At 41.5% G+C, this 26,039-nt stretch overlaps 1 protein-coding gene across 3 annotated transcripts in view; it reads left to right on the top strand.

Annotated features, from left to right (window-relative positions):
- The window catches only part of il17ra (interleukin 17 receptor A), a 37,366-nt gene that overhangs the window by 6,538 nt on the left and 4,789 nt on the right, over positions 1-26,039 (top strand). The window contains exons 2-12 of one of the 3 annotated variants that reach the window (XM_033037507.1): positions 4,109-4,133; positions 6,122-6,268; positions 9,894-10,018; positions 10,656-10,782; positions 11,644-11,691; positions 16,079-16,233; positions 17,430-17,504; positions 21,338-21,404; positions 23,133-23,180; positions 25,195-25,290; positions 25,968-26,003. In XM_033037507.1, coding sequence (XP_032893398.1) covers positions 4,109-4,133; positions 6,122-6,268; positions 9,894-10,018; positions 10,656-10,782; positions 11,644-11,691; positions 16,079-16,233; positions 17,430-17,504; positions 21,338-21,404; positions 23,133-23,180; positions 25,195-25,290; positions 25,968-26,003 — 949 coding nt within the window. Of the gene's footprint in view, positions 1-4,108; positions 4,134-6,121; positions 6,269-9,893; positions 10,019-10,655; positions 10,783-11,643; positions 11,692-16,078; positions 16,234-17,426; positions 17,505-21,337; positions 21,405-23,132; positions 23,181-25,194; positions 25,291-25,967; positions 26,004-26,039 lie in introns of all 3 variants that reach the window. The other 2 variants (XM_033037506.1, XM_033037508.1) reach the window with 2 other exon arrangements.

Genomic DNA, 26,039 nt, shown 5'->3' with positions numbered 1-26,039 from the left:
TCAACGGTCCTGTCTGTTGCCTCGCTTTGTTGTGACCTACATGAGCTGTGAATATAATGTTGCTTGTTTTGTTCAGCGGTAGCAGAATGCTGAAAGTGCACTATAGTAATTATCACAGCCAGTGTAAGACAGGTGAGAGTCAGTTGCTTCCAATTTGATTATATTGGCCAAGATTGTACAGTCAGAATAATGCTATTAATATGACTAAGATTGGATGGCAACTTCTAGATATTGCACATACATATCTACGTCTGATTTGGTGAGAATTCTTGATTCTTTTGTTGGGCCAATGAGGAAAAAAATGCTGTTCAAAAACAAAATTTCAGGGCACTTGTAATGGCATTTTTTTTAAAAATCAAGCTGTTTCATTTCTGTTTATAAAAAGTACCACTTGCTTAAACTCCCCCCATTTAATTTTATATTCTTTCTTTCAACAAATATGCACACCTCAGCGCAATGAACTCTCAACAATGAAATGTTCTCAAGTCACACTCTGTACTTTTCTGCAAGGTCCTAAACCAGGCACACATGTATAGAAATAAGATATGGAAGTAGTGTAAATGTGGTTCCACTTTGCTCCATTTATAAATCCAATCCTTCACACAACATCACATAATTATTTCCACCTTCGGATCCTAGTCAACAATTCGAACCAGAGATATAGTGAAAAGGAAGGCACAACAATTTAATCCCCATTGGTTATTGTGCTCAGAAGAATGCAGTGGACTCGGCTGTGAATTATGCTGGGGAATAAGGATGCTGCGTATGCAAATTAGGTGTCTTTTGAGTCAGGTTTAACCCAGTTCACCTATTTCCTTGTAGTACTGAAAACTTCCGTGTCTTTCCATACCAACATTTTGGCAAAGATATATCAGTTTAGTTTCTAGAATTTTAAAGGCAGTCTGGGTGTGACTTCAGTGCATAAGAGTAAAAGATCAAACTTCTATTAACTTCCAACAGAAAATAACTATTATTTGCCCATTACAGTCTCTGCTTCTCCAAGTAAGCTGGTATCAGCATTGCATTTATTAACATGATTGATTGCATTGTACAGACTATAATTTGTAAATATTGCTTTCTTGTTATGGAAAGATCCAGAAATTGGGAGCTTAGCCCCGGGAATTAAAGGACACAAATTGCTGGAGGGTCAGGGAACATCTCTGGAGAACACGGATGGTGACATTTCAGGCTGGGATCCTTCTAGTTAATATCCATGTTCTGCAGAGATGTTATCTGACAAGCTAAGTTAGTCTGTTTAAGAAGGAACTGCAGATGCTGGAACAATCAAAGGGAGACAAAAATGCTGGAGAAACTCAGCGGGTGAGACAGCATCTATGGAGCGAAGGAATGGGTGACGTTTCGGGTCGAGACCCTTCTTCAGACTGATGAGGGGATGGGGGGGGGGGGGCGGGAAGAAGAAAGGAAGAGGTGGAGACAGTGGGCTGCTGGGAAGGGGAGGGGAAAGAGGGAGAAAGCAGGGACTAAGTTTACATGAATATTGACTTCTCCAATTTCAGGTGGTCCTTGCTTTCTCTCTCTTTCCCCTCCCTTCCCAGCTCTCCCACAGCCCACTGTCTGTGCCTCTTCCTTTCTTCTTTCCGCCTCCCCATCCCCTCATTAGTCTGAAGAAGGGTCTCGATCCGAAAAGTCACCCATTCCTTTGCTCCATAGATGCTGCCTCACCCGTTGAGTTTCTCCAGCATTTTTGTCTACCTTTGCTAAATTAATCTAGCATGTTGTCATTATAGGTAAACCATTATCTGCAGTTCCTTGTGTTTACACAAGTATTAACTGTTATTCCCTGAAGAAAATAATAAATGTATTTTAATTGAAAGGCTTCTGCGAAAAATATTATTTTAGATGTTTAAAAATATTATGTTAGATGTTTAGAATGTTTAAAAATTCTATGGGATGCCCTATTGGCAGAATTAGCTTATATCACGTATTTTCATACTTAGAAAGGACTATTTGACACCTTCCTCTACTGTCTTCCTTGGAATGGGGAAGTTGTGACTTGGCTTCCCGCATCAACTATGTCATTTACAGCAAACAGTACATCAAACATTGTCAGGAATTAATTGATGAGTGTCACTTTTATAAATGGACAGGTCCAAGAATACCATGGATGCTAAATTCATGGTATTTGGAATGAAAAGCAGGATATTTTTCTGGCAAAAGTTCTGACGGGACTTTAATTTTCTATTTGTCATGCAAATATTTCTTGACAATGGGTGGGGAGTTTCCAGTAATACCCAAGCTCGTCATCAAAGATACAATTGCGCAATGGTGGGGGTTGCCCAGAGATTATGCAAATTTGCATCAGGAGCCAATTTAGTTTTCAAGAAGGATTATTAATTGAGAAATAAATTCCCGTATAATCCCCTGTTTGAAGATAAATTGTTTCAGGTTGTCTTGGTTGGTAGCTCTCACCCTTGGTTGTAAAAATAGATTTGATTAATGTTTCATACAAGTAGGTGTTAAGGGTTCTGCTGCTCAATCTGATGTGCAATAAAGGCAGTTAGCAGTTAACAAGGGACTCTCATAAAGTCCTGTCAAACTTTGCTCTCATAACCAATATAATTAAAAGTAAATTAACTGGTCATTATTGTTTGTGGCATATCCCCAGTATGTAAAAGAACACTGTAGATGAGGTTAGCACTAGAAACAGAAAATCTATCTGCACACTGATACATACTGTACAAAAATATTTCAGATGCTACTTTTAGGCAGAATCCCGCTTTATGACTGCAGATCATTTGCTTAAACCCAACAAAGTGTGTTAATGAAAATGCAGCATTTATCCTCCAGTCCTGATGTCTGCTGCCCTCCTGTGTATTCTTGGAGGAAGTGGCAGAAATGGGATCAGCAGGAATGGGTCTGGTAAAGGTAGCAAGAGCACGAGATACCTCTGGAAGCACGGAGAGAGGATCCTGGCATTGGCAGCAACGACGATGCAAGGGAAGTGACAAGGACATTTTGGCAACACCGCTTGATATCTGCACCTACTGCTAAAAAAGACATGCGTCAGATGTCTTCTCATTCTCTACCCCCACAGCTACTATGGTCTCTTCAGTACTCGCTGTTGAGCAAATGTGCATATTTGAAATTAATTTAGGATACTTTGTACCAGACTATGGGGATAATGAGTAATTTTCATATAAAGGAGCATAGGTACATTTCCACCATTCTTTTTATTATGAGGAACCGTATTTACACTTGTGTTGCTTAATAATTCATTAATCTAGAATTTTAGACTACATATATAAACATGACTGACAACATTGAAAGAAAAGTTGTTATTCTTTCTTAAAGAGACTAACATGAACTCTGAGTTTATTGTATTAAAGGTCATGAGGCTGGACTGTTCTCTTCACTCCTACTGCCACCGTGGCCCTTAATACGAATAGGAATACTTTATTGTCACATGTGGCTAGGCACAGTGAGATTTATTTGCTTGCATAAACAATGTATACAAATAGCAGCCACCTACGACACTGACAAAGTTACAACGCACGCCGGCTCCTCCTTTTGTCCCCCTTCCCCCCCACCACAGCGGTTTCCCCACGCTGGGTCCCCATTGTCCTTTGTTTGTCCACTCTCCCATCACGGCAGTCCCCCCACGCCGGGTCCTACATTGTTCCTCGCCTCTCCCCTCACAGTGAATCTGCACGCTACCATCGACCACGGGTCGACCTGCGAGGCATCGCTGCCGCCATGAGGCTTCACCATCGCCGAGGCTTTACCGCTGCCGCCGACGAGGCCTCCCCCCTGTCGATGCCCCACGTCACTCCTCCATGGGCTCCAGCCACGGGCTCAGTCGGCGGCTTAGCCCGACCCAGGCTTCAACCCGCGAGGCTCTGGCCGGGCCTCAATCCGGGCTTTTTTGCAGCAATCTGGGAGGCATCGAGACCGCGGCGCCTCGATAAAGGCAAAGGCCTCCGGCCTTCAATCTTGTGTGGCTGAATGCAAATTAAAAGGCTTATTTATTTATTTTCCTCTGCCCCTTTCATTTTTGGTAATGGGCCATAATTGCAATAAATAGAGTATTGAACCAGCTACCATAGGAACTGTCATCATTATTAAAATATACTTTTCTTTCTTCGAACAGGGCCTAAATTGTACTGTTCTATCTGGTAAGTACTTAACTTTTTAAATTTTTTGTTGCTTGATTGAGTGGCATTCCTCAAATTCAGCCATCAAAAGCCCTTCAAATCAGAATCTGTGAGTGGTCTGTCACATTTCACAATTGTTTGTACACTTTGCTGGTGAGCTGCAGTTAGCATATATAAATTTAGGCTGTGCTGCTCTGTTTTAGCTTTCAAAACCCCCTGCGATAGACAAAAGAGCAAATCAGTTCTCTCTTAATGTTTCAATCAATTCTACTATTCAGATTAATCTGAAACATTGAAGTTATGGTTAACATACTCATAATGTCATAAGGAATAGGAGTAGAATTAGGCCACTCGGCCCATCAGGTCTACTCTGCCATTCAATCATGGCTGATCTATCTCTCCCTCCTAACCCCATTCTCCTACCTTCTCCCCATAACCTCTGACACCTGCACTAATCAAGAATCCATCCTTGCCTTAAAAAATATCCACTGCCTTGGCAAAGAATTCCACAGATTCATCACCCTCCGACTAAAGAAATTTCTCCTTGTTTCCTTCCTAAAAGAACGTCCTTTAATTCTGAGGCTATGCCACAAAGTCTTAAATCCCCTCGTCCAAATCATTAATATACAACGTGAATAGTAGCGGCCCCAGCATCGACCCTTGCGGAACTCAACTAGTCACTGGCAGCCAACCAGAAAAAGCCCCCCTTATTACCACTCTTTGTCTTCTGCCATCCAGCCAACCTGCTATCCATGCTAGTATCTACCCTTTGATACCGTGGGCTCTCATCTTCCAAAGCAGCATTATCAAAGGCTTTCTGAAAATCTACTCCCCCAATGTAGGGAAGGTGAGAGAATGTCAGGATTTTGACATCGCATTGATGATGCTCAAACGGCTTGGCTTAAGGCAAAGCTTGTTTTGAAGTATTTCAGTCATCCTATTGCCAGTAAGTTAATATAGTGTTCTAGTCCTAGCCTGTTTCTTGATATGTGTAGCAGATCAAATGGATCTTTTGTCATCGGATCTCGGGAAGAGGTCTCAATGGAACATCCACCAGACCCTTCTGGCTGAAGGTGATTGCAAATGCTACAAACTGGTCTTTAGCTCTCGCAAGCTGAACCTTGGCATAGTTCAATTGCTACGAACTGCTCTTTAGCTCCTGCAAGCTGAACCCTGGCATAGTTCAAATGATGATCCCCTTGGAGGTGTCGTCTCAAGTTTGCTGTTTAGTTGTCCTCCACCATTCTCAACCAGATGAGGCAGCATTACTGTTGCTATTGTATGAGAGTTTACTTGGTTCTTGCATACAGTTTGTATGGTTTTACTTAGCTCTGGTTATTGCATATGGATTTTAACGTAGGCAGCTTTCTCTAAAGATTTTGTCAAAGCTGGATCAGGATTATCTTAAGGATCAATTTCTCTGATCTATCACATGTTTTTTGTTTTATTTGTTCATGCCATGTGTAGGGAACTAACAATACAGGCACTAGTTGTCCATCACTAATTGCACCTAAACTGAGGCGATACTTGATGGACAATCACATTAGTGGGTCTGGACTTGCTAATGGGTAAGGATGGCAGATTATTTTCCCTGAAGGATATTAATGATTGAGATTTATTTTTGCCAGACTAAACAGATGCTAATGTTGCTATGACGACAGGCTCAAGCCATGTGATGGCATCCTGTTTACTGTTTGAAGTGGTCTAGCATATCACTGAGTTGTAGCAAACAGCTAACTTTAATCATTGTGAGAGTTGTTGGTCAATCCCATCATGCTGAATGTGATAGAATAGATCAAATAATTTAGAATAGACCTAATGGCTCTGCTTGATGACCTTCAAAGAATGCCGGTGAATGCAGTTCTTTGCCTGTTGGAAATAGTTGCCAAACATTAAAAAGATATTGTTTGATGGTATGATCCTTCCAAATGGAAGAGGTTATTTGAGTGCGGGGCAAAGATGCAGATTAAATGATGATAGCATACATTAATCTTCCTTTTCACCATTAGGCAACTGTTTGGATAGCAGCTGGTTTAAACACTCCAGTTGGACGCCTTCATTTCCTAAAGACCTTCTGGTGACCTTAATCAAGCGGAGAAATCAGAATGGATTTGATATGCCTGCACTGTCCATCAGTTGGAAATTGGCAACAGATGGTAAGCATGCATTTTTTTGTATTATTCCACATTCTCTTAAGCGTTTGTGTGTGCAGTTAGATAGATGATGTGACATGAGGATGAGCTGCCTCACATTTGCTCATTCAAGATTGCACAAGAGTGGCTTTGATCTCCAGGTGAAGGTGTAGATTTGTTTGGTGTTTGCATCTTGGACAGTTGATCCAAGAATCCAGAGACAGTGACTCGGTTTTCACAGCACTTCTTGCACTTTCCCTGGCTCGGACCACAGAGTGTTCAGCTCCTTTTTTAATTTTGTTTCCTTGCGATGTCATGCTTGCAATAATATGTTACCCTGGAGGTAAATTCAGGAGGATAATCCATGGGGGAAAAAATGGGAAGACCTTAGAAACCGGCTGCCAGTCAAATTTTCTACCTGTGGTCTCGTGCACCATTACCACGAGCCCTGATGCACCTCGTTGCAGTGATGTGCGGTGAGGTCAATGGCTGGGGAGGCACTGGCTTCTACCCTATCCTAACTTAGTTGTGTGTATGTGTGTGTGTTAGTTGTCTGTGCGTGATGTGTCTGGGAGGAAGGAGAGAAGGGAGGGAGGGAAGTAGAAAAAGAAGGGAGAGAGGGAAGGGAGGGAAGGGAAGGAGAGAAGGGAGGGTAAGGGCCGGCGGCAGGAGTGGATGCCGGGGTCCTGAGCCGAGAGTAGATTACTCCAGCGTGGGGCCTAATTGGGAGCTCTCAGCGGCCCAGAGCCTCCGAATCGGCCGCTACAAATCAACGAATCAACCTACCAATCTGCGCCGCCGCTACTGAAGCTAGCTAACGTAGAGGGAGAGTGAGGCAGTGTCAATTACGTGCGCCTAAGTAATTTTTTCTTGAGAGTGTCTTGAGCCCAGTGGAGGGAGAGCTCGCTCTCGCTCTCCCTCCACTGGGCTCAAGACACTCAAGAAAAAATTGCCATGTGGGACAGGCCCTTTACTCAGACAAAAAAGCTTACTCTCATCTTAACTGCCCCTAACTCCATTTTCATTGCATCAGAACAATTTTCTTTGTTGACTGTCCTGTCCTGCCTCTACCATCTAAATTAACTTATTTCTCTCATTCCCAATTTGACAAAGAGTCCTTTGCCTGAAACGTTGACCATTTCTCTTTCCACAGGTGCTTTGTTTTCCTAACATTTTGTGTTGTTATTTCACATTCGCCAAATCTTAACTAAATCTTACCAAAATCGAGTTTTTTTTAATATCTTGTTTTGAAACCCCACCCAATTTTCTGCTTTGTGCCATCTTTTCATGTTTGATTATTTGCAAATAATTTTGAGTAGCAACTTTGCATTGGACACAGGCAATTGAGAGAGAGAGAGAGAGAGAGAGAGGTTTTTCAAAGCAGAGGGGGAGTGTCCTCGGGAGAGTGTTTGCTAGTGCTGTTGGGAAGAGTTTAAAGTAATATGGCAGAGGGACGGGAGCCAAAGGACCATAAAATGAGGGCAGAAACAAAAGGTAGAAGGGAGAAAAGTAAAAGTGACAGGCAGAGAGATCAATGGCAAAAATCAAAAAGGGCCACATTACATCATAATTTTGTACGGGCTAAGAATGTTAAAACAAACCTGAAAGCTTTGTGCCATAATGCAAGGAGCTTCTATAAAAGCTTCCATAGATATGTGAGGAGGAAATGATTAGTGAAAACAAATGTCAGTCCCTTACAGTCAGAAGTAGGTGAATTTATAATGAGGAAACAAGGAAATGACAGACCTGTTAAACAGGTAATTTGGTTCTGTCTTCGCTAAGGAGAAAATCCAATGTTCTATAGATTCTGGATCAGTTCCTGTGGATTGGAGGGTAGCTAATGTTATCCCAATTTTTAAGAAGGGAGGGAGTGAGAAAGCAGGGTATTATAGACCTGAGATCGGTAGTGGGGAAGTTGCTGAAGTTGATTATTAATGGCCCTGTCCCACTTGGGAAACCTGAACGGAAACCTCTGGAGACTTTGCGCCCCACCCAAGGTTTCCGTGAGGTTCCCGGAGGTTGCAGGTAGTGGAAGCAGGTAGGGAGACTGACAAAAACCTCCGGGAACCGCACGGAAACCTTGGATGGGGCACAAAGTCTCCAGAGGTTTTCGTTCAGGTTTCCTAAGTGGGTCAGGGGAGGATGTAATAGTGGCACATTTGGATAGCAGTTACAGGATCGGTCCAAGTCAGCATGGATTTACAAAGGGGAAATCATGCTTGACTAATCTTCTGGAAAATTGGCAGACAGGAACCAAAGAGTAGGGATTAACGGGTCCCTTTCAGAATGGCAGGCAGTGACTAGTGGGGTGCCGCAAGGCTCGGTGCTGGGACTGCAGCTATTTCACAATATACATTAATGATTTAGATGAAGGAATTAAAAGTAACATTACCGAATTTGCAGATGACACAAAGCTGGGTGGCAATGTGAACTGTGAAGAGGATGCTATAAGGATGTAGGGTGACTTGGTCAGGTTGGGTGAGCGGGCAGATGCAGAAAAATGTGGATAAATGTGAGGTTATCCGCTTTGGTGGCAAGAACAGGAAGGCAGATTATTATCTGAATGGTGTCGGGTTAGGAAAAGGGGAAGTACAACGAGACCTGGGTGTCCTTGTGCATCAGTCACTGAAACTAAGCATGCAGGTACAGCAGGCAGTGAAGAAAGCTAATGACATGTTGGCCTTCATAACGAGAGGAGTTGAGTATAGGAGCAAAGAGGTCCTTCTGAAGTTGTACAGGGCCCTGGTGTATTGTGTGCAGTTTTGGTCTCCTAATTTGAGGAAGGACATTCTTGCTAATGAGGGAGTGCAGCGCAGGTTTACAAGGTTAATTCTTCGGATGGCGGGACTGACATACAATGAAAGAATGGATCGACCAGGCTTATATTCACAAGAATTTAGAAAGATGAGAGAGGATCTTATACAAACATAAAATACTTAAGGGATTGGACAGGCTAGATGTAGGAAAAATGTTCCCGATATTGGGGGAGTCCAGAACCAGGAGTCACAGTTTAAGATGTTACATTTTATTTTATGTGGCTGTCTGTATTGTTGCTCTTCACTTAGTATGGCTATATGGTAACTCAAATATCGCTGTACCTTAATTGGCGCATGTGACAATAAATTAGAACTTGAACTTGAATTTGAGAATAAAGGGTACGCAATTTAGGACTGAGTTGAGGAAAAAACGTTTTCACCTAGAGAGTTGTGAATCTGTGGAATTCTCTGCCACAGAAGGCAGTGGAGGCCAATTCACTGGATGTATTCGAGAGTTAGAAATAACTCTTAGGGCTAACAGAATCAAGGGATATGGGGAGAAAGCAGGAACGAGGTACTGATTTTGGATGATCAGCCATGATCATATTGAATGACAGTGCTGGCGCAATGGGCCGATTGGCCTACTCCTGCACCTATTTTGTATGTTTTTTAAGCTCCAGATTCCAACCTCTGCCATCTCCTGATTGCTGATAGTTCCCAAAACTGAAACATTACCTCTTTGTCTACTGAGCTCAGACAAAATGTACAATGCAGTGCTAACTGTTTTGAAAACAAGTACAATGTTGTATGCTGCTGAATAGCAGAATCTTACTCTTCAGCGTTGTATAAATTTATGATGTGAATTAGTACCTCTATCCATTTGTGTTTTGCAGCTAGTATAATATATTCTCAAGGAATAGAGATCTCTGTGAAAACATTGAGCACTGGAGAGGAAAAGTGCATACAATACCGGTTCAATAACCCTATAACCAGCCAAATGAATTCAAACAAAGAGAAGGTATGTACCACGCAAACCACATGGATGTTGCCCTCTGTTACAGTTTGGATGTCTTGCTGTGCTTTCATAGCTTGGTTGATCATATCTTCCATAATCTGATGCTTGTATATCTGATGCAGTAAAAACAGAATTGCTCCTGTATAAGGTCTGACAAATTACATGGTTCCAAGACTGGTTTTAAATGGTCGCAGAAACGGAGCTAACTGAAGTGGGCTCTTGCTTGGCAACTATTATTCTGTTGGGAGTTTGGGCCGGTAAAAGTTTTTATTTAACTTTAAGAAAGTCAGCATTTATTGCACAATTTTGTCATTGTAATTCTTCTCAAAGGTTGTGGGAAGTTGCTCCCTTATAATGCTGTAGTTATGGTGAAAATAATTTGTGTGAGAAGTTTCAACAATGATAGAATGTATTGTGTAGCAAAGTTGGATTGGGTTATGTGGTTTCAAGTGTCTGTGCCTTCAACCTTCCAAATGGAAGAGGTTACTTGAGTGCGTGGCAAATTGTGATAGAATGTACTAATCCAACTGGACTGTGGTGTACAGCCTTGTATTTAGATCTGTTAAATTTGTCATCTGTCGCTCCGGATGTAGACTTGTACTACAGTCGCCATCTGATGGTGTCTGTTCTTCCATTGCAGTGGGCCTTCTCATTGGAGAGATTTGAGGTATATCCAAACGAGAGATACACAGTGTCAACATGCAGTTTACCAAGAGCCAACATCAATCAAGATAATGTTTGTCCATCATTCCCTTATCACGTGCCTGGTATGTGCACCCGGTTTTTACATCTTCATGCTAAATCCTTCTGTACCCTTGCACATACCTTTGTATCTTCGGCCAGGTAAATGACCGTCAAGGTGTATGCTACTCTGCTGTCCTATTTTATCATTGTTAGAAACACCTGCCCCCTAGCTGGATGGAGTTATATTCGGCACTTGAAGTTAGCTGGATTGCTGAAGTAATGGAGATGCTCATTAATTTGCTTTAACATAAATAGTTTAGCAGTTGTGAAATCTTAGCCCCTGATTTTTAATTCCAGAAATACATTTTGCAATATTGCAACTTTTTTTACATTTAAAATAAAAACATTATCAAAAATAGAGAAATTATCACAGTAAGTACAGTTAAACAACTGCTAATGTTGGGGGGGGGGGGGGGGGGGGAAGAGCTGTTGGTACCTGGTTAACCATTAGTTAAAAATCAAAGCAGAATAGACCTGAATGCAGTCAGGATCATAGCCTGAAAACTTGTTGTTTTTTTTCCTTCTCATGAAAGCAGAGACAGGAAACATTCTGTGAGTGGACTGGATTTAGTAACATATAAGTTGATAGAATAAATTAGTGAGTCAAGGAAAGATCTTCATCAATCTTCAATCCTGCTGATGCTACTCCATCATTTGAGCACTGTCTTTGAAATGATCTCCTGTGTATTGAACAAAATTCCATACAGTTTACAGAAATGGTCATGTAGTTCAGGACCAGTCCAGTGTAACATTTCTGAGTCCTACAGCACAGGAAAGGCAAGCAACTAAATACGGGACAGGTTACATTTCGTCATAATGAAGAATCCAAAAGGTTCTATAATTTGCTTTATCCTGGAAGAACTAACCTACTTTTTTTTCTGAAGGTTGCCGAAATGACCTGATGAAGTATACAGAGGTGTGCAAACGAAGAGGTAAGTAAAGTTTGCTTTTGGCAAAAGTGAGGGAATGTTCTATTAAAAGGCACAATCATTTTTGTTGAACTCTTGTCGTTTCTCTCTGAACTGCAGAAAAATGCATTCTGTTTGTAACTCCTTCTCGTAGAAACGTAGAAAATAGGTGCAGGAGTAGGCCATTCGGCTCCTCGAGCCAGCACCGCCATTCAATATGATCGTGGCTGATCATCCAAAATCAGTATCCCATTCCTGCTTTTTCCCCATATCCCTTGATTCCGTTAGCCTAAGAGCTAAAGCTAACTCTCTCTTGAAAATATCCAGTGAAGTGGCCTCCGCTGCCTTCTGTGGCAGAGAATTACACAAATTCACAACTCTCTGGGTGAAAACGTTTTTCCTCATCTCAGTCCTAAATGGCCAACCCCTTATTCTTAAACTGTGACCCCTGGTTTTGGACTCCCCCAACATTGGGAACATTTTTCCTGCATAACTCAAACTTTTAAAATCTGTTTTTAAAGTTGGAAAGCCTTTGAAATGTGCAGATGACCAATTCTTGCATCGAAAAATTCAGATCAGGCTACCACTGTATGAGCGACATTCTGGTCACTAAGCTGACTTGACCAGTAAGCACCCAATGTGGGTGAGAGAATGGAAAGAGATGCAAATATCTTCATTTTGTGTGAAAAATAGGATGACAGCAGCAGTTAAGATTTTGTGAAAGAGCCGGAATTTTAGCCAAGAAATTAGAATGGATCGGGTTCAAGAGTGCTAGAAGTTTATTAATTTTAATGCCAAATTGGACATCTCGCATTAAAAAACATATGAAAGCAATTGTTTGGTAGCATTAGCATGTTTTGTACTGGGATGAGAAAAGGATTAAAATGGAATCTGCACAATTCCTGCAGGGATACATACAAGAAGCAGGGTAAATCCAATACAGTTATTTACTGTTCCATTACATATTTCTCGATCATTAGCAAAGTGATGGACGGGATATTCGATAGTACTGAAAAGTAGCACTTCCTTAGCAACAACCTGCTCACTGAAACGCAGTTTGGTTCTGCCAAAGTCACTCTGCTAGTGACCATGTTACAGCCTTGACCTGAACATGTGCCAAAGAGCTGAACTCCGTAGCTGAAGTGAGAGTAGCTGCCCTTAACATCGAGGCTGCATGTAATTGAGTATGGCATCAAGGAGCCCTGGCTAAACTGTAGTTAAGCTATGAAATTATACATGGCAGAAAGGATGATGGTTGTTGGAGGTCAATCATCTCAGTTGCAGGGCACCTGTGCAGGAGTTCTTCGAGGCAGTGTCCATCAGCCCAACCATCTTCATCAATCATAATCACCTTCCTTCAATTGGAAAGTCAGAATTAGTGATGATTCTGCAATGTTCAACACCATTCATCTAATGAAGCAGACCACAACTAAACGCAGCAAACCCAGAAAATATCCAGGCCTGGCTAGATGCCAGATAATGACAGTATTAAATAAGAGTAAATGCAGTAATTATTCTTGAACATTCAATGGCATTACCATCACTCAATCCCCAACTATCAACATCCTGGGGGTACCGTTGACCAGAAGCTGAACTGGAGACTACAGGAGAAAGCACCTGCAATATGCGTCCCATCACCCACTGCACGACTGATTCATGGCAGCAACATTTTGTACCGTCTATAAATGATGCCCTGCAAGTCTCACCCAAACTCCTGAAGGAGGGTCTCGACCCAAAACGTCTCCAATTCCTTCTCTGCAGAGATGCTGCAGTTCTCCTGGTCCGAGAACACTAACGCAATTATCAAAAAAGCTCATCAGCGCCTCTACTTCCTGAGAAGATTACGGAGAGTTGGTTTGTCAAGGAAGACTCTCTCTAACTTCTACAGGTGCACAGTAGAGAGCATGCTGACCGGTTGCATCGTGGCTTGGTTCGGCAATTTGAGCGCCCTGGAGAGGAAAAGACTACAAAAAGTAGTAAACACTGCCCAGTCCATCATCGGCTCTGACCTTCCTTCCATCGAGGGGATTTATCGCAGTCTTATAGCTATAAGATCTTTGGTCGCTGCCTCAAAAAGGCTGGCAGTATCAAAGACCCATACCATCCTGGCCACACACTCATCTCCCTGCTACCTTCAGGTAGAAGGTACAAGAGCCTGAAAACTGCAACAACCAGGTTCAGGAATAGCTACTTCCCCACAGCCATCAGGTTATTAAACCTGGCTCGGACAAAACTCTGATTATTAATAACCACTTTCTGCTATTTGCACTTTATCAGTTTATTTATTCATGTGTGTATATATTTATATCATGGTATATGGACACATTTATCTGTTTTGTAGTAAATGCCTACTATTTTCTGTGTGCTTAAGCAAAGCAAGAATTTCATTGTCCTATACAGGGACACATGACAATAAACTCACTTGAACTTGAACTTGCTGTCTGTCCCGTCGAGTTGCTCCAGCATTTTATGCCTGCCTTCCAAACACAATGTCGGTTGTACAGTGAAAAGTATTAAATATAAACCGCAAAGTTCACCTGGCAACAGGGAAAGGCGTGAATAGAATAGAATAGTTTCTTTATTGTCATTGTAACATGAACCATGTACAACGAAATTGTAAAATGTCAGCCAGTCAGTGCACCATTCAAACATTTCTAAAAGCTAACGATACATACAAAGTAAAATATTTAAAAAGATAAACAACTAAAATAAATATCATAAAAATAGCACGCATAAACACCCAGCCCTACATCCTTCTGTCGATTTCATGTATGTATGTATCGCCCCTGCGTTCCTTGGCGGCTACATTTAGTGCCTTTATAGCAGTGGGGTAAAAACTGTTTTTAAGTCTGTTTGTCCGTGTCCTTGTAGATCTGTACCGTCTGCCTGACGGTAACAGTTCAAACAGGGAGTGTCCGGGGTGGGAAATGTCCTTTATAATACTCTGGGATTTTTTGATGCAGCGGGAACTGTGTAAGTCCTCCAAGGTAAGGAGAGGGCATCCGACAATCCTCTGGGCGTTGTCAATGGCCCTCTGGAGCGCTTTCCTCTGAGCCGCTGTGCAGCTGGTGTACCATACGCATACACAGTATGTTAGGAGGCTCTCAATGGAGCACCGATAAAAGGACAGCAGCAGTCTCTGAGTGATGTTATTCTTCCTGAGCACCCTCAGGAAGTGCAGTCTCTGCTGGACCTTTTTCAGCAGCGCAGAGGTGTTCACGCTCCACGTCAGGTCCTCCTCAATATGGATTCCCAGGAAGCGGAAATCCGCCACCCTCTCCACACAGTCCCCTCTGATAATTAATGGTACCATGTCCGTTTTATTCTTCCTGAAGTCTATTATTATCTCCTTGGTCTTTAAGGTGTTAAGGAGCAGGTTATTTTCTCCACACCACACTGTCAGCTGCTCCACCTCATCCCGGTAGGCGTACTCGTCCCCCCCGGAGATGAGTCCCACCACCGTAGTGTCATCCGCAAATTTGACAATGGTGTTGCTGTGGTGGGCGGGGATGCAGTCATGTGTGTAGATGGTGTAGAGCAGGGGGCTCAGCACGCAGCCCTGTGGAGAGCCGGTACTGAGGCTGAGGGCCGTGGATGTGTGATGGCCCACTCTGACTCTCTGGCTGCGACCCGACAGGAAGCTATTTATCCACATGCAGGTGGAGTGTGGAAGTCCCAAGTCCCCCAGTTTGTCCACCAGTTTGTGGGGAAGGATGGTATTAAAGGCAGAGCTGTAGTCCACAAAGAGCATCCGCACGTAGCTCCCCCGCTGCTCCAGGTGGGACAGTGCAGCATGGAGAGCTGTGGCTACAGCGTCCTCTGTAGATCTATTCGCTCTGTACGCAAACTGGTGGGGGTCAAAGCTTCGGGGCAGGAGTGATGTGATGTGACCCCGGACCAGTTTTTCAAAACACTTCATCACCACTGGTGTGAGTGCGACTGGCCGGTAGTCGTTGAGGCTGGAAATGTGGGTTTTTTTGGGCAAGGGGACTATGGTTGCGGACTTCAGACAGGGTGGAACAGTGGACTGGGCCAGAGACTGGTTGAAAATCCTCGTACAGACTCCAGCCAGCTGGTCAGCGCAGTCCTTCAGCACGCGTCCAGAGACGCCGTCGGGTCCAGTAGCCTTCCTTGGATTGATGGCCCGCAGCGTGCGCCTCACCTCATGCTCCTCTATCTTGAGGGTTAGGCTGCTGTGGACCATGTGGTGTGATGTGGCTGTCTCGGGTGGCTCCACTTCAAAGCGAGCAAAGAAGAGGTTCAGCTCCTCTGCCAACGAGGCGTCACCTTCAGCAGCTCCAAGGTTGGTCTTGTAGTTGGTGAGGTACTGGATCCCCTGCCACACCTGCCTGCTGTTGTTGCTGTCCAGGGCAATGGATGTTAATGATTTCCCATCATTGTGCATTTACAGGCAGTCTGTGGAATCCTGACATTACATACATTCGAAGTGAAATGAAGATGGCTATCTTCTTCCAGGCTGCAAATCATTCTTCTAAGTACGAAATCATGCTGCAGAGTTACAATGGAGAAAATAAATGCAATTCGGCTGTGGAAACTATTGAGGAGGTAAAATCCTGTGCTGTAAAATTCTAAAAACCATGTAGCCTATTGTTTACTTACTCGATTTGGTTATAACATTTTTAAATGCTGTATTTCTGAAATTTGGGAGGAGGTAAAAATAAGGGAAAATAGAGAATGGCTCCAGAATAGCTTGGCGACCAGAACTTCACACATTACTCCCTAGTGCGATTTCATCAATGTCTTGTACAGTTGCAACATGATGCCGCAACCTTTGTACTCAATGGAGACAGAAGGAACTGCAGATGACGGTTTACACGCAAAGATACAAAGTGTTGGAGTAACTCAGCAGGTCAGGCAGCGTCTCTGGAGGAATGGATAGGCGACATTTCGGGTCGGGACGCTAACATGAATAGGTGACATTTTGAGACTTGCCTTGATACATTACTTATCCATGTTCTCCAGAGATGCTGCCTGAACTGAGTTATTCCAGCACTTTGTTGTACTGGAATAACTTTGTCTTTTCTTGTACTCAATGGCCTGACCAGTGAAGAAAAGTATGCCAAATGCCCTGTCTATCTGTGTTGCCACTTTCAGGGAACGGTACACTAATACCCCCAGGTCTTTCTATTCTACAACACTCTTCAGGGCCCTACGATTTAATGTGCAAATCCTGCCCTGGTTTAACTTGCCAAAATGTCATACTGCATATGTCTGAGTTAAATTCCAGCTTCCGTTCCTAAATCCCTAACTCGCAATTCTAAGATGAGGTAAAACAGTAATTAATGGAAAATAATGATCTGGTGCGTTTAAAATGAATATTGGAAATAGCATCTATTAAGTTTAAAGGGAGGTGTGGTAAACGGGGTCTTTGTAAATTTAAAGGGAGGTGAAGGAAACGGGACCTTGGTGAGGTTAAAGGGAGTGTGGGTCAGCCACATGCCAAACCATCAGTGTTTCTGAATAATGGAAGAGCAGATTATTGGAGTTTCTGCATCCCTCTCCTGCTGCTTATTCTCTAATTTCTGGTGTTTATGAAGAATCCTTGCCCTGAAGCATTAAATTTTCTCTCCCCAATGATGACTTTGAGTGTATTTTTAACCAATAATTATTATTGATGATGGTGCTCAAGAAGTTATGCTTGTGATTGGCGCAATATAATGCACCCCACCTGCAACATCTAGCAACGACAAATACATGGGGTTTAAGAATGGAGAATTTTATTCAAATGTTTTTTTTGGCAGGCATTGGAACAAAGAGTTAATGTAACTTTTTCAACTGTAAACTGGATGGCAAGCTGCACTGCTTATGTAATTATGGTAAGAAATGTAACTTGTATTTTTTTACATTGACTACTTCATCTCAAAATCATGGGTTGTGTTGTAGCTTGGTTATGAGGCATGGTTGAAGTCATTGTTTTGTTTGCCTGAAATACTGGCACACTTCTTTGTTAGTTTGAAACTTGCTTGTGAGTTTTTTCCCTTTACTACAATCAGTTTGAAGAAAGGTCCCGACCCGAAACGTCGCTGGTACGTACAGACTGACAGAAGTGTGGGTAATTCTTGTGTGTCTTCCTAAAGTAGGTTCAAGAAAGGGGTGATAAATATTATTAGTGCCAACATCCTGAAAGGAGAATATATATTTTTAAAGCTTCCACAATCTGACTGTTCACTGATGAGACCACAAAGTTCTAGATGAGCAGCAGTACACTGGGACAAAATATTGAAGTTACGGTCTCTAGTTCTCTAAAAAGAAGATGAAGTAGCTGGTACTCCATCACTTGGTCAGATGACCCCACCAAGATATGTGGTAGCATATCCCAGGGGGACATGGGTAGAAACTAAATTAGCCACTACCAATGTACATGAGTGATTATACCATTGTCAATCGTTTAGGTTTGTTTATCATTGTCACATAGTATATATTTTATTTAGAACATGTAAAACAAACAAAGTTAAAAACAAAGCAAAATGACAATAAAATGAAATGAACAATAAATCTATAAACAACTCATTGAATAACTTCTCATAAACATCACAAATTAAATCTTACATGTTTGAAAAGTGGGAGTAACTATGCACTTATTTATTCCTACCCCTTTCTCTGCTACCCATCAATTAATTCACAAACATTAGCTCATCTACATATATACACACATACACAAACATATACATACATATATCCATACATAAGCATATGCACACACACAAAAATACATATATACAGTTTATAAACAATGATCCAAATTCTATGTACAAGGCGAATATCACACTGTGGCAATAAACTAAAACTTAACAGTCATCACAGCCCTTCCTCGTTCTTATACCTCTGGAAAATAATTTATTTGCGCTTCTTCTTAAACTGAGTAACGTTTGTGCTTTGCTTGAGTCCCACATCCAAATCATTCCACAATTTCAACACAGATTGATATACACATACTCTTCATAGTTGTACGAACACAAAGTTTCTTTAAATTAAACTTTCCTTTCAAATTAAAACCACCCTCTCTGTTAAAGAACATTTTTTTGTATATTATCTGGTAGTAAATTATTTCTTGTTTTATACATTATACATATATCAAGGTACAGTAAAAAGGGTCGTTTAGCACGCTATCCAATCAAATCTTAATTGCACTCTAGTGAAAGTCTAAATTGTAAAGGCCAAAGAAGAACTTCTGAGTGGTCTTATTATGAGAGGGAATCTACATTAAACATAAACAGACTAAATATTAAACAGGAAAGAAAATAATGCAAGATGTTGATAGCAAGAGAGCAGTTTATTAAAGTTGTATGGCCAGTAATGAACACTGTATATAATGCAGTGTTGTAAGAAACTCGTGCTGATAGATTGGTACGGGTCTCAAGGGTTATGGGGAAAAGGCAGGAGAATGGGGTTAGGAGGGAGAGTTAGATCAGCAATGATTGAATGGCAGAGTAGACTTGATGGGCCAAATGGCCTAATTCTGCTCGTATCACTTATGACCTTATGTTAGGAAAGTAGGTTGTGATGTTCCACAGGATACATGCTTAGGCCACTGCTGTTCACAATTCCCATTACTGATCTAGACTTTGGGATCAGTGCATTGTATAAATGTGCATGTGAATCCAAGTTGGCACCTGATTAATACTGAGGAGGACTGCAGCAAATTATAAGGGAGTATGAATAAGAAGGTCTTTTTTTGGAAGGTGTGAGATAAAATGGGATGGGGGGGGGAGGGGGAGAGGAAGATTGTGGTGTACATGTATCAATCACTGAAAGTTGCAGCGCAGGTTAGTATGGCCTAAAGGAAAGCAATCTAATAACTGGGCTTCATTTCCCAGAAGCTTAGTGTTGAAAGGTATGCGTTGTTCTAAGCCTGTACCAGATCTTGGCTTGACAGTGCATGGAATATGGCACATTATAATAAGCATTTAGAGACTATGGAGAGAGTGCAGAGAAATTTTACAAGGATAATAACAAAAATGTAAGAATATACATATTGGGAGAGGATGCGTGAAGCAGAACTCTTCAGCATAGACGACTGACCTGAAGGTAATTAAAACGATAAAAGCTTTTGAGTCACTGTGCAGATAATATTTCAAGTTTTGGAAAGAACATAAGTATGGGTCATTGATATGAAACGTTTTATTTCCCCGAGGAGTGAAGAAGATTTGGACCTTGATACCAGAATCGTTTAAGGGGAAGATAGACATGGATAGGAATAGGAATATGAAAAGGAGATTCCACTGATAGATTTAGATAGGGGAAAATGGAGGAGGTTTGATTGTTCTGGACTGGATGGGGTTTCTATCCTGAATATTCTGCGATTCTAAATTTTTACCAATGCAATACAGGTAATACAACAGACAGGATGATATTAAACTGGAGAGGATGCAGAAAAGATTCATAATGGAATTGCCAGTACTGGAAGGATTAAGTTATAAAGAGAGACTCGGATTATTTTTCCTGGAATGAAGGGAGCTAAACAAAAATCTTGGAAGTTTATAAAATTATGAAGGGCATTGATAGAATGGATTATCAATCTATTTCCCAGTGGAGGGGAGTCTAAAACTCGAGGGCACAGATTTAAGGTGCGAGGGGAAGGATTTAATGGGGAGCTGAGAGGCAAGTTTTTCCACACAGGGTGGTGCATATATATATGGAATGAGGCACCAGAGGAAGCTGTAAAGGTGGGTACAATTACAACATTTAAAATACATTTGGACTGCTACATGGATAGGAAAGGTTTAAAGGATGTGGGCCAAATGCACTCAAATGGGACCAGTTGTGGAAGACATCTTGGTTAGCAGGATGAGTTGGGCCGAAGGACCTGTTTCCCTGTTGTATAACTCTCTGACAAAAAAATGCACAACAGTATGACATTATTGATAATGACCAGATATACAGCTTTTCATGTTGATCCCAGGATGAATATTAGCCAGGACACAACATGTCCAGTCTCCTCTTCTGCTCTTCAGAGTTTATATTGAATCTTTGCCATTCACCTGAAAAATATTGCTCAAGATTCCAGCAACTGCAGTTCCTTGTGTCTACATCTGAAAAAGATGGTGGCTATGCTTATTGGATCACCCAAATTATGTTACCATAAAGAGTGCAGCGTTCTCTCACAGTACATCAGTAATGATGTGTTAAGATTCTAGCACAGTGCTTGCCTGAATCATAAGATTGTGGGTTCATGTATGCTGCCAACTGAAATGGGTCCCGACCCGAAACATCATCTATCCATGTTCTCCAGAGAGTCTGCCTGTCCCACTGAGATACTCTTGCAAATAATATATTTTTATGTTACCAACTGAACATGGTTGTTAAATATTTGAAAATATTCAAATATTCGATGATACACCTTGGGAGATTTATCTCTGTGGGTATTAATACGAGTTATTTTGTTTTCAAAGAAGGAAAGTAGCCCCCTTTTCCTTTATCAGGAGCAAGTCTTCCTGTAAATGTTTATGAAAACATGATCAGTTGGCAACATAATAAACATTATTCCTTCAACTTTGATCAGATCTGAAGTGCAATGTTCCAAATCCGAATGCAGAATTTCATGAGATCTGAACAACTGAAGCATAATTTCCCACAGTTTCACACTAATAAATACCTCTTCAAAAGTTCTCCAGGAAAATAATTAAGTAAATGTTTTGTGTTGTTTTAGATTATTCCATATTTCGAAGGTTGCCATCATGACTGTGAGCGGGTTGTTGTACATGTCCCAGTGCCAGGTAGGTTGCGGGACAGTTACAGTGGTGGTGGGTGGGGGGGGGGGGTGCGGTGTGGAACGAGTGCCGCAGTTGGGGATGAGCTGGTGCAGCAACAAGAAAGAAGCGAAGAAACAATTTTTTTAAAGAGAAAAGTGTAGACATTGCTATATGAAGTATCTCAAAGCTATAAATGATGCAGTAACCTGTAGACAAGATTACTGGTGTTCAAGAAGGAACTGCAGATGCTGGAGAATCGAAGGTAGACAAAATTGCTGGAGAAACTCAGTGGGTGCGGCAGCATTTATGGAGCGAAGGAAATAGGCAACGTTTCGGCCCGAAACTTTGCCTATTTCCTTCGCTCCATAAATGCTGCCGCACCCACTGAGTTTGTCTACCTTCGATTCTCCAGCATCTGCAGTTCCTTCTTGTCTACCTTCGATTCTCCAGCAATTTTGTCTACCTGACAAGATTACTGGACCTGTTACTTTCATGATTAATTCAATAGATTTTGCAACTTGTAAGCACAAAAGGATAATAAATTGCACAATCTAGGAATGTGGGTAGATTGTTTCACAATAAACCATTAGCTGAGAAATCATTTGGATCTTAGATTGCTCTTCAATCAGTTAACTGATCATGGAGTATAAAACAGTTTCATTTTGGCTGTCAACATAGGGATAGATTTTTAACTTGCTCTACAAGTATTAAAATAGTATTGAAGATCAGTCATATCTATCCAAATCAGTGTGACCAATTTGCATCACTTTTGTAATACACAAGTGGCAAAATAGTGTATGTTGGATGGTAGTTTCTGCAGGGAGCAACTTAATCTGTGCCATTTTCAAAATAATGCAAGTCTGTGGCATTCTCTGCCTGTCTGTGGAATTATGTGCCTCAGAGGGCAGTGGAGGCCGGTTCTCTGGATGCTTTCAAGAGAGAGCTAGATAGGGCTCTTAAAAAATAGTGGAGTCAGGGGATATGGGGAGAAGGCAGGAACGGGGTACTGATTGGGGATGATCAGCCATGATCACATTGAATGGCGTTGCTGGTTCGAAGGGCCGAATGACCTACTCCTGCACCTATTGTCTATTGTCAATGCAGATCAAAATCTCCCTTATTTCTACATGTCATTTACACACTGGCAGCAATTTACAGTGGCCATTTAACTTGCAAACTGTCACTTGCTAAGATGTGGGATGAAACCAAATCATATCTTTTCACTTGACATCCTTATGCTTCTGTTTCTCTCTACTGCCTGTTACCTTTCTGTTATTGCTTTCCAAACTATCCACATCCCTGACTTGGGTCTATTGGACATCCCCATCTTGCAGAGATTTCTTCCCCTCCCGATTTCCCAACCCCCTTCAGTTGCCAACTGTACCTCCAACCACACTAAATCCTGCCTTTCCTGAAACCTTTTCACCTTCTTTTAACTGATCTCTTCAAGATTTTTGGTGACCTCCCTTTGTCACTGTATTTCTGTCGGCTTGCACCTTTTAAAGGGCCTTGTGATATTTTATTATTTTAAAATGATGTACGAATGCAAATTAGTGTTGAGACTGCCCCCTATCTGCATGGCACTGATTCCTTACACCAGCAATGTGAGATATTCTGCCCATAACCTTGGATCCAAATCAAGATTAGAGGTGAGCCCAAACGTTACTGGAGACAACTTTAGCAGTGATGTCCATTTTATTTTTGTAAGTAGTTTCTGCATTTCTAATATTGTTTGGATCTTATCTCTTTCAGAAACAACACCAGTAACACCAATAATATCACCACTCGAGCTAGCTCCAGGTAGGTTAGAGACAATTGGAGTATTTAAGGGTATTCATTCTTTACCATTTTATGCATGCATGTTAAATAGTATTCTAGCGTTATCCTTCAATTTTCAGCAGTAGAGATAAGAGCATTAGAAATAGAAATATGATTAAGCCTTTTAGACTATTTTGTCTGCTCTATCGTTCATTTAGATTTGGTTTTCAGAGATGTATGAACGGTTCAAGTTTCATGATTGTTGAACCTTGTTCAATGTCAAAAGCTTCAATGTCACTTTTCTGCTACAACACTATATCCCGAAAATACTGAACAGCCAAACCTCCACAGCTCCCTTTAGGTTGTGTGCCTGTCAGGTGAAGATTTTTTTTTCCATCTGTCCTGAATGGCTGAGCCCTTATTTTGTGTCTGAACCCTGGTTGTAGACCCACATCCCAGCCAGGGCTTAAACCCCCAGTCTGCATCCTTCTTGTCAAGCCTGGTAGGTGTTTTGGATGTTTGCGTATCTCTCTTATTCTCAACTCGAGTATAGACCTAATCCTCTTAACCACCTCCTATGACAGGTCTGTCATGCCAGGGATTAATGTGAGATGGAAGGTTTCACTGAGCAAGTTCACACTTGTCTTGCCTCAATTTGTAGTGTGAGTTGGCCACCCTGCATCAGCAGTGTGAAAGTCCTGATGTCCAGCAGAGTGAGCTGCCAGTGGCAATTTGGTGTTGTGTAGTGGATCCTGAGATACTGCCTTTAGAGCAGAGCACACAGTTGGTCTATTGACAGTTCAGTGCACCAGTTCCATTGCTCCCCAGCACAATGAACAAGGATATAAAGTTTAAAGGAGATGCGCTGGGCAATTATTTTACACAGAGGGTGGTGAGTGCCTGGAATGTGTTGTCAGGGTTGGTGGTTGAGGCAGATATGATAGTGGCATTTAAGAGGCGCTTGGATAGCCATATGGAAATGGAGGTATGTGGAGCATGCACATGTAGATACGAGATGGTCTTGGCATCAGGTTTGGCACAGACATTGTGGGCCGAAGGGCCTGTTCTATGTTGTCTGATAATCAGCATTATACATTAGAATCATTGAAGGAGGCCGGTTAGCCCTTGGTGCCTGTGCTGAATTTGTGAGGGATTTAATTAATTCTAGACATCCTTTCTTGATCTGTGTATTTTTGTCAATTTTTCCATTAGTTATTCATATAATAGCTGAAAGTTGTTTTCTTAATCTGCTTTTCCCTTTTTATCAGAGTGAACTTTCCTGATGAACTTTATCAGAGTGAACTTTCCTGCCCCTTGATGTTGATCAACTCACCCCCATGTTTAGTTCCTTTGTTTTCAGAAAAGTGTTTTAAGTATAGAGGTACTCAGTTGAAATTAATTTAAAAACATCTATTTGCAGCCACTTCGTTTGTTTTCTAGCTGTTATGGAAATGTCTTCATTAAAACTGTTTAGCCAGAGCCTGGTTCAACTCTGCCATTTTCATTTGTTGTACAATCAAGTTTCAAATTGTGTTATCCTTCATCAAAGCTGGCCTTTTATTTGCAACCTTGATGTTATTGATTCATTATTCAATTCCTGTTAATGGTTGGTCAGTCTTTTATTTTGTATCTTGATGTATTTGTGCTAACTGGCCCAGAGTTCGTGCTTGAGGTCGCTCAGTAATTCCATTTGGGACAGGTGATTGTGGTCATTTGCCAGTTGTCTTATCATTCAGACCTGGAGTGGTCTTGTTTTGCTGTCTCAATGGAAATATTCATCTTTTGCAATTACTGCGAGCTAGTTGATACGTACACTGAAAATTCACAACTCGGTAATCATCCCTGGAGGGATCACATATGCATTGTAAATTATGATTTTTCTATACATCGCAACAGGTGAGTGATGCAGTAAAGCTAGTTAAACGTGAGATCGACAGATATATGATAAGAAATAACTATATAGTGTGAATGATACTTGTGTAGTTGTTGATCTAAATATTTTTAAATATAATGTTAGCCTTGTTACCCAAAGTTTAATTTGTTTTGTCATTTACAGCTGAGAAAACACACATTTATACTGGTGTTGGTGTCATGGTTTTGGTGATTGCTATTGGCTGCATATTTTGGGTACAGAAAAAATCTAAAGCGAATGGTAAGGAAGTTCTTATCCAACTCAAATGTGTTATTATGTTTACGTCTTTTTCCAGATCTCCCCAGAACTGTGCACTAAAATTAGTTTAGATTAGAGATACAGCACGGAAAAAGGGCCTTCAGCCCACCTAATCTGCACCGACCAGCGATCACTGCACATTAATACTATCGACACATACTAGGGACAATTTAAGTTTATATCATGCCAATTAACCAACAAATCTGTACGTCTTTGGAGTGTGGGAGTAAACCGAAATCTCGAAGAAAACCCACGCAGGTCACGGGGAGAACGCACAGGCAAGCACCAGTAATCGGCTTGGAACTTGGGGCTCTGGTGCTGTAAGGCAGCAACTGTGCCACCATGCCACAGACCATAGAATGGAACTTGTGCATTTATCATATTTTGTGTATTGTCGTTTTTGTTCAGCAGAGCCTTCTTTTGTTCTGTCTGTGCTTTTACCAGCTGCCACAACTTCTCACTATTCTGAACATGAAAGTATTTGAATATAATGTCAATGAGTACACAATGTTTAGTCATACATATACTATACAATAGTGTCAGCCCCACAGATTCATTATGTACTCTCTTAGCTGCTCAGACTAAGTGGAAATGAACATTTTGGATCGCAGATCTTTGTCAGAAGCATGTTAAGTTTAAATATTTTCTCTTCTTTTTAGAAATGCTGAAACTTCCAAAAAAAGAGCCATCTTGTGGTATGTTACCCAAACTAAAACCACTTTTTTGTCTAG

This window comes from Amblyraja radiata, chromosome 19 (assembly GCF_010909765.2).
Source record: "Amblyraja radiata isolate CabotCenter1 chromosome 19, sAmbRad1.1.pri, whole genome shotgun sequence".
Taxonomy (NCBI): Eukaryota; Metazoa; Chordata; class Chondrichthyes; order Rajiformes; family Rajidae; genus Amblyraja; species Amblyraja radiata.
This window is presented reverse-complemented; position numbering and strand designations above follow the sequence as displayed.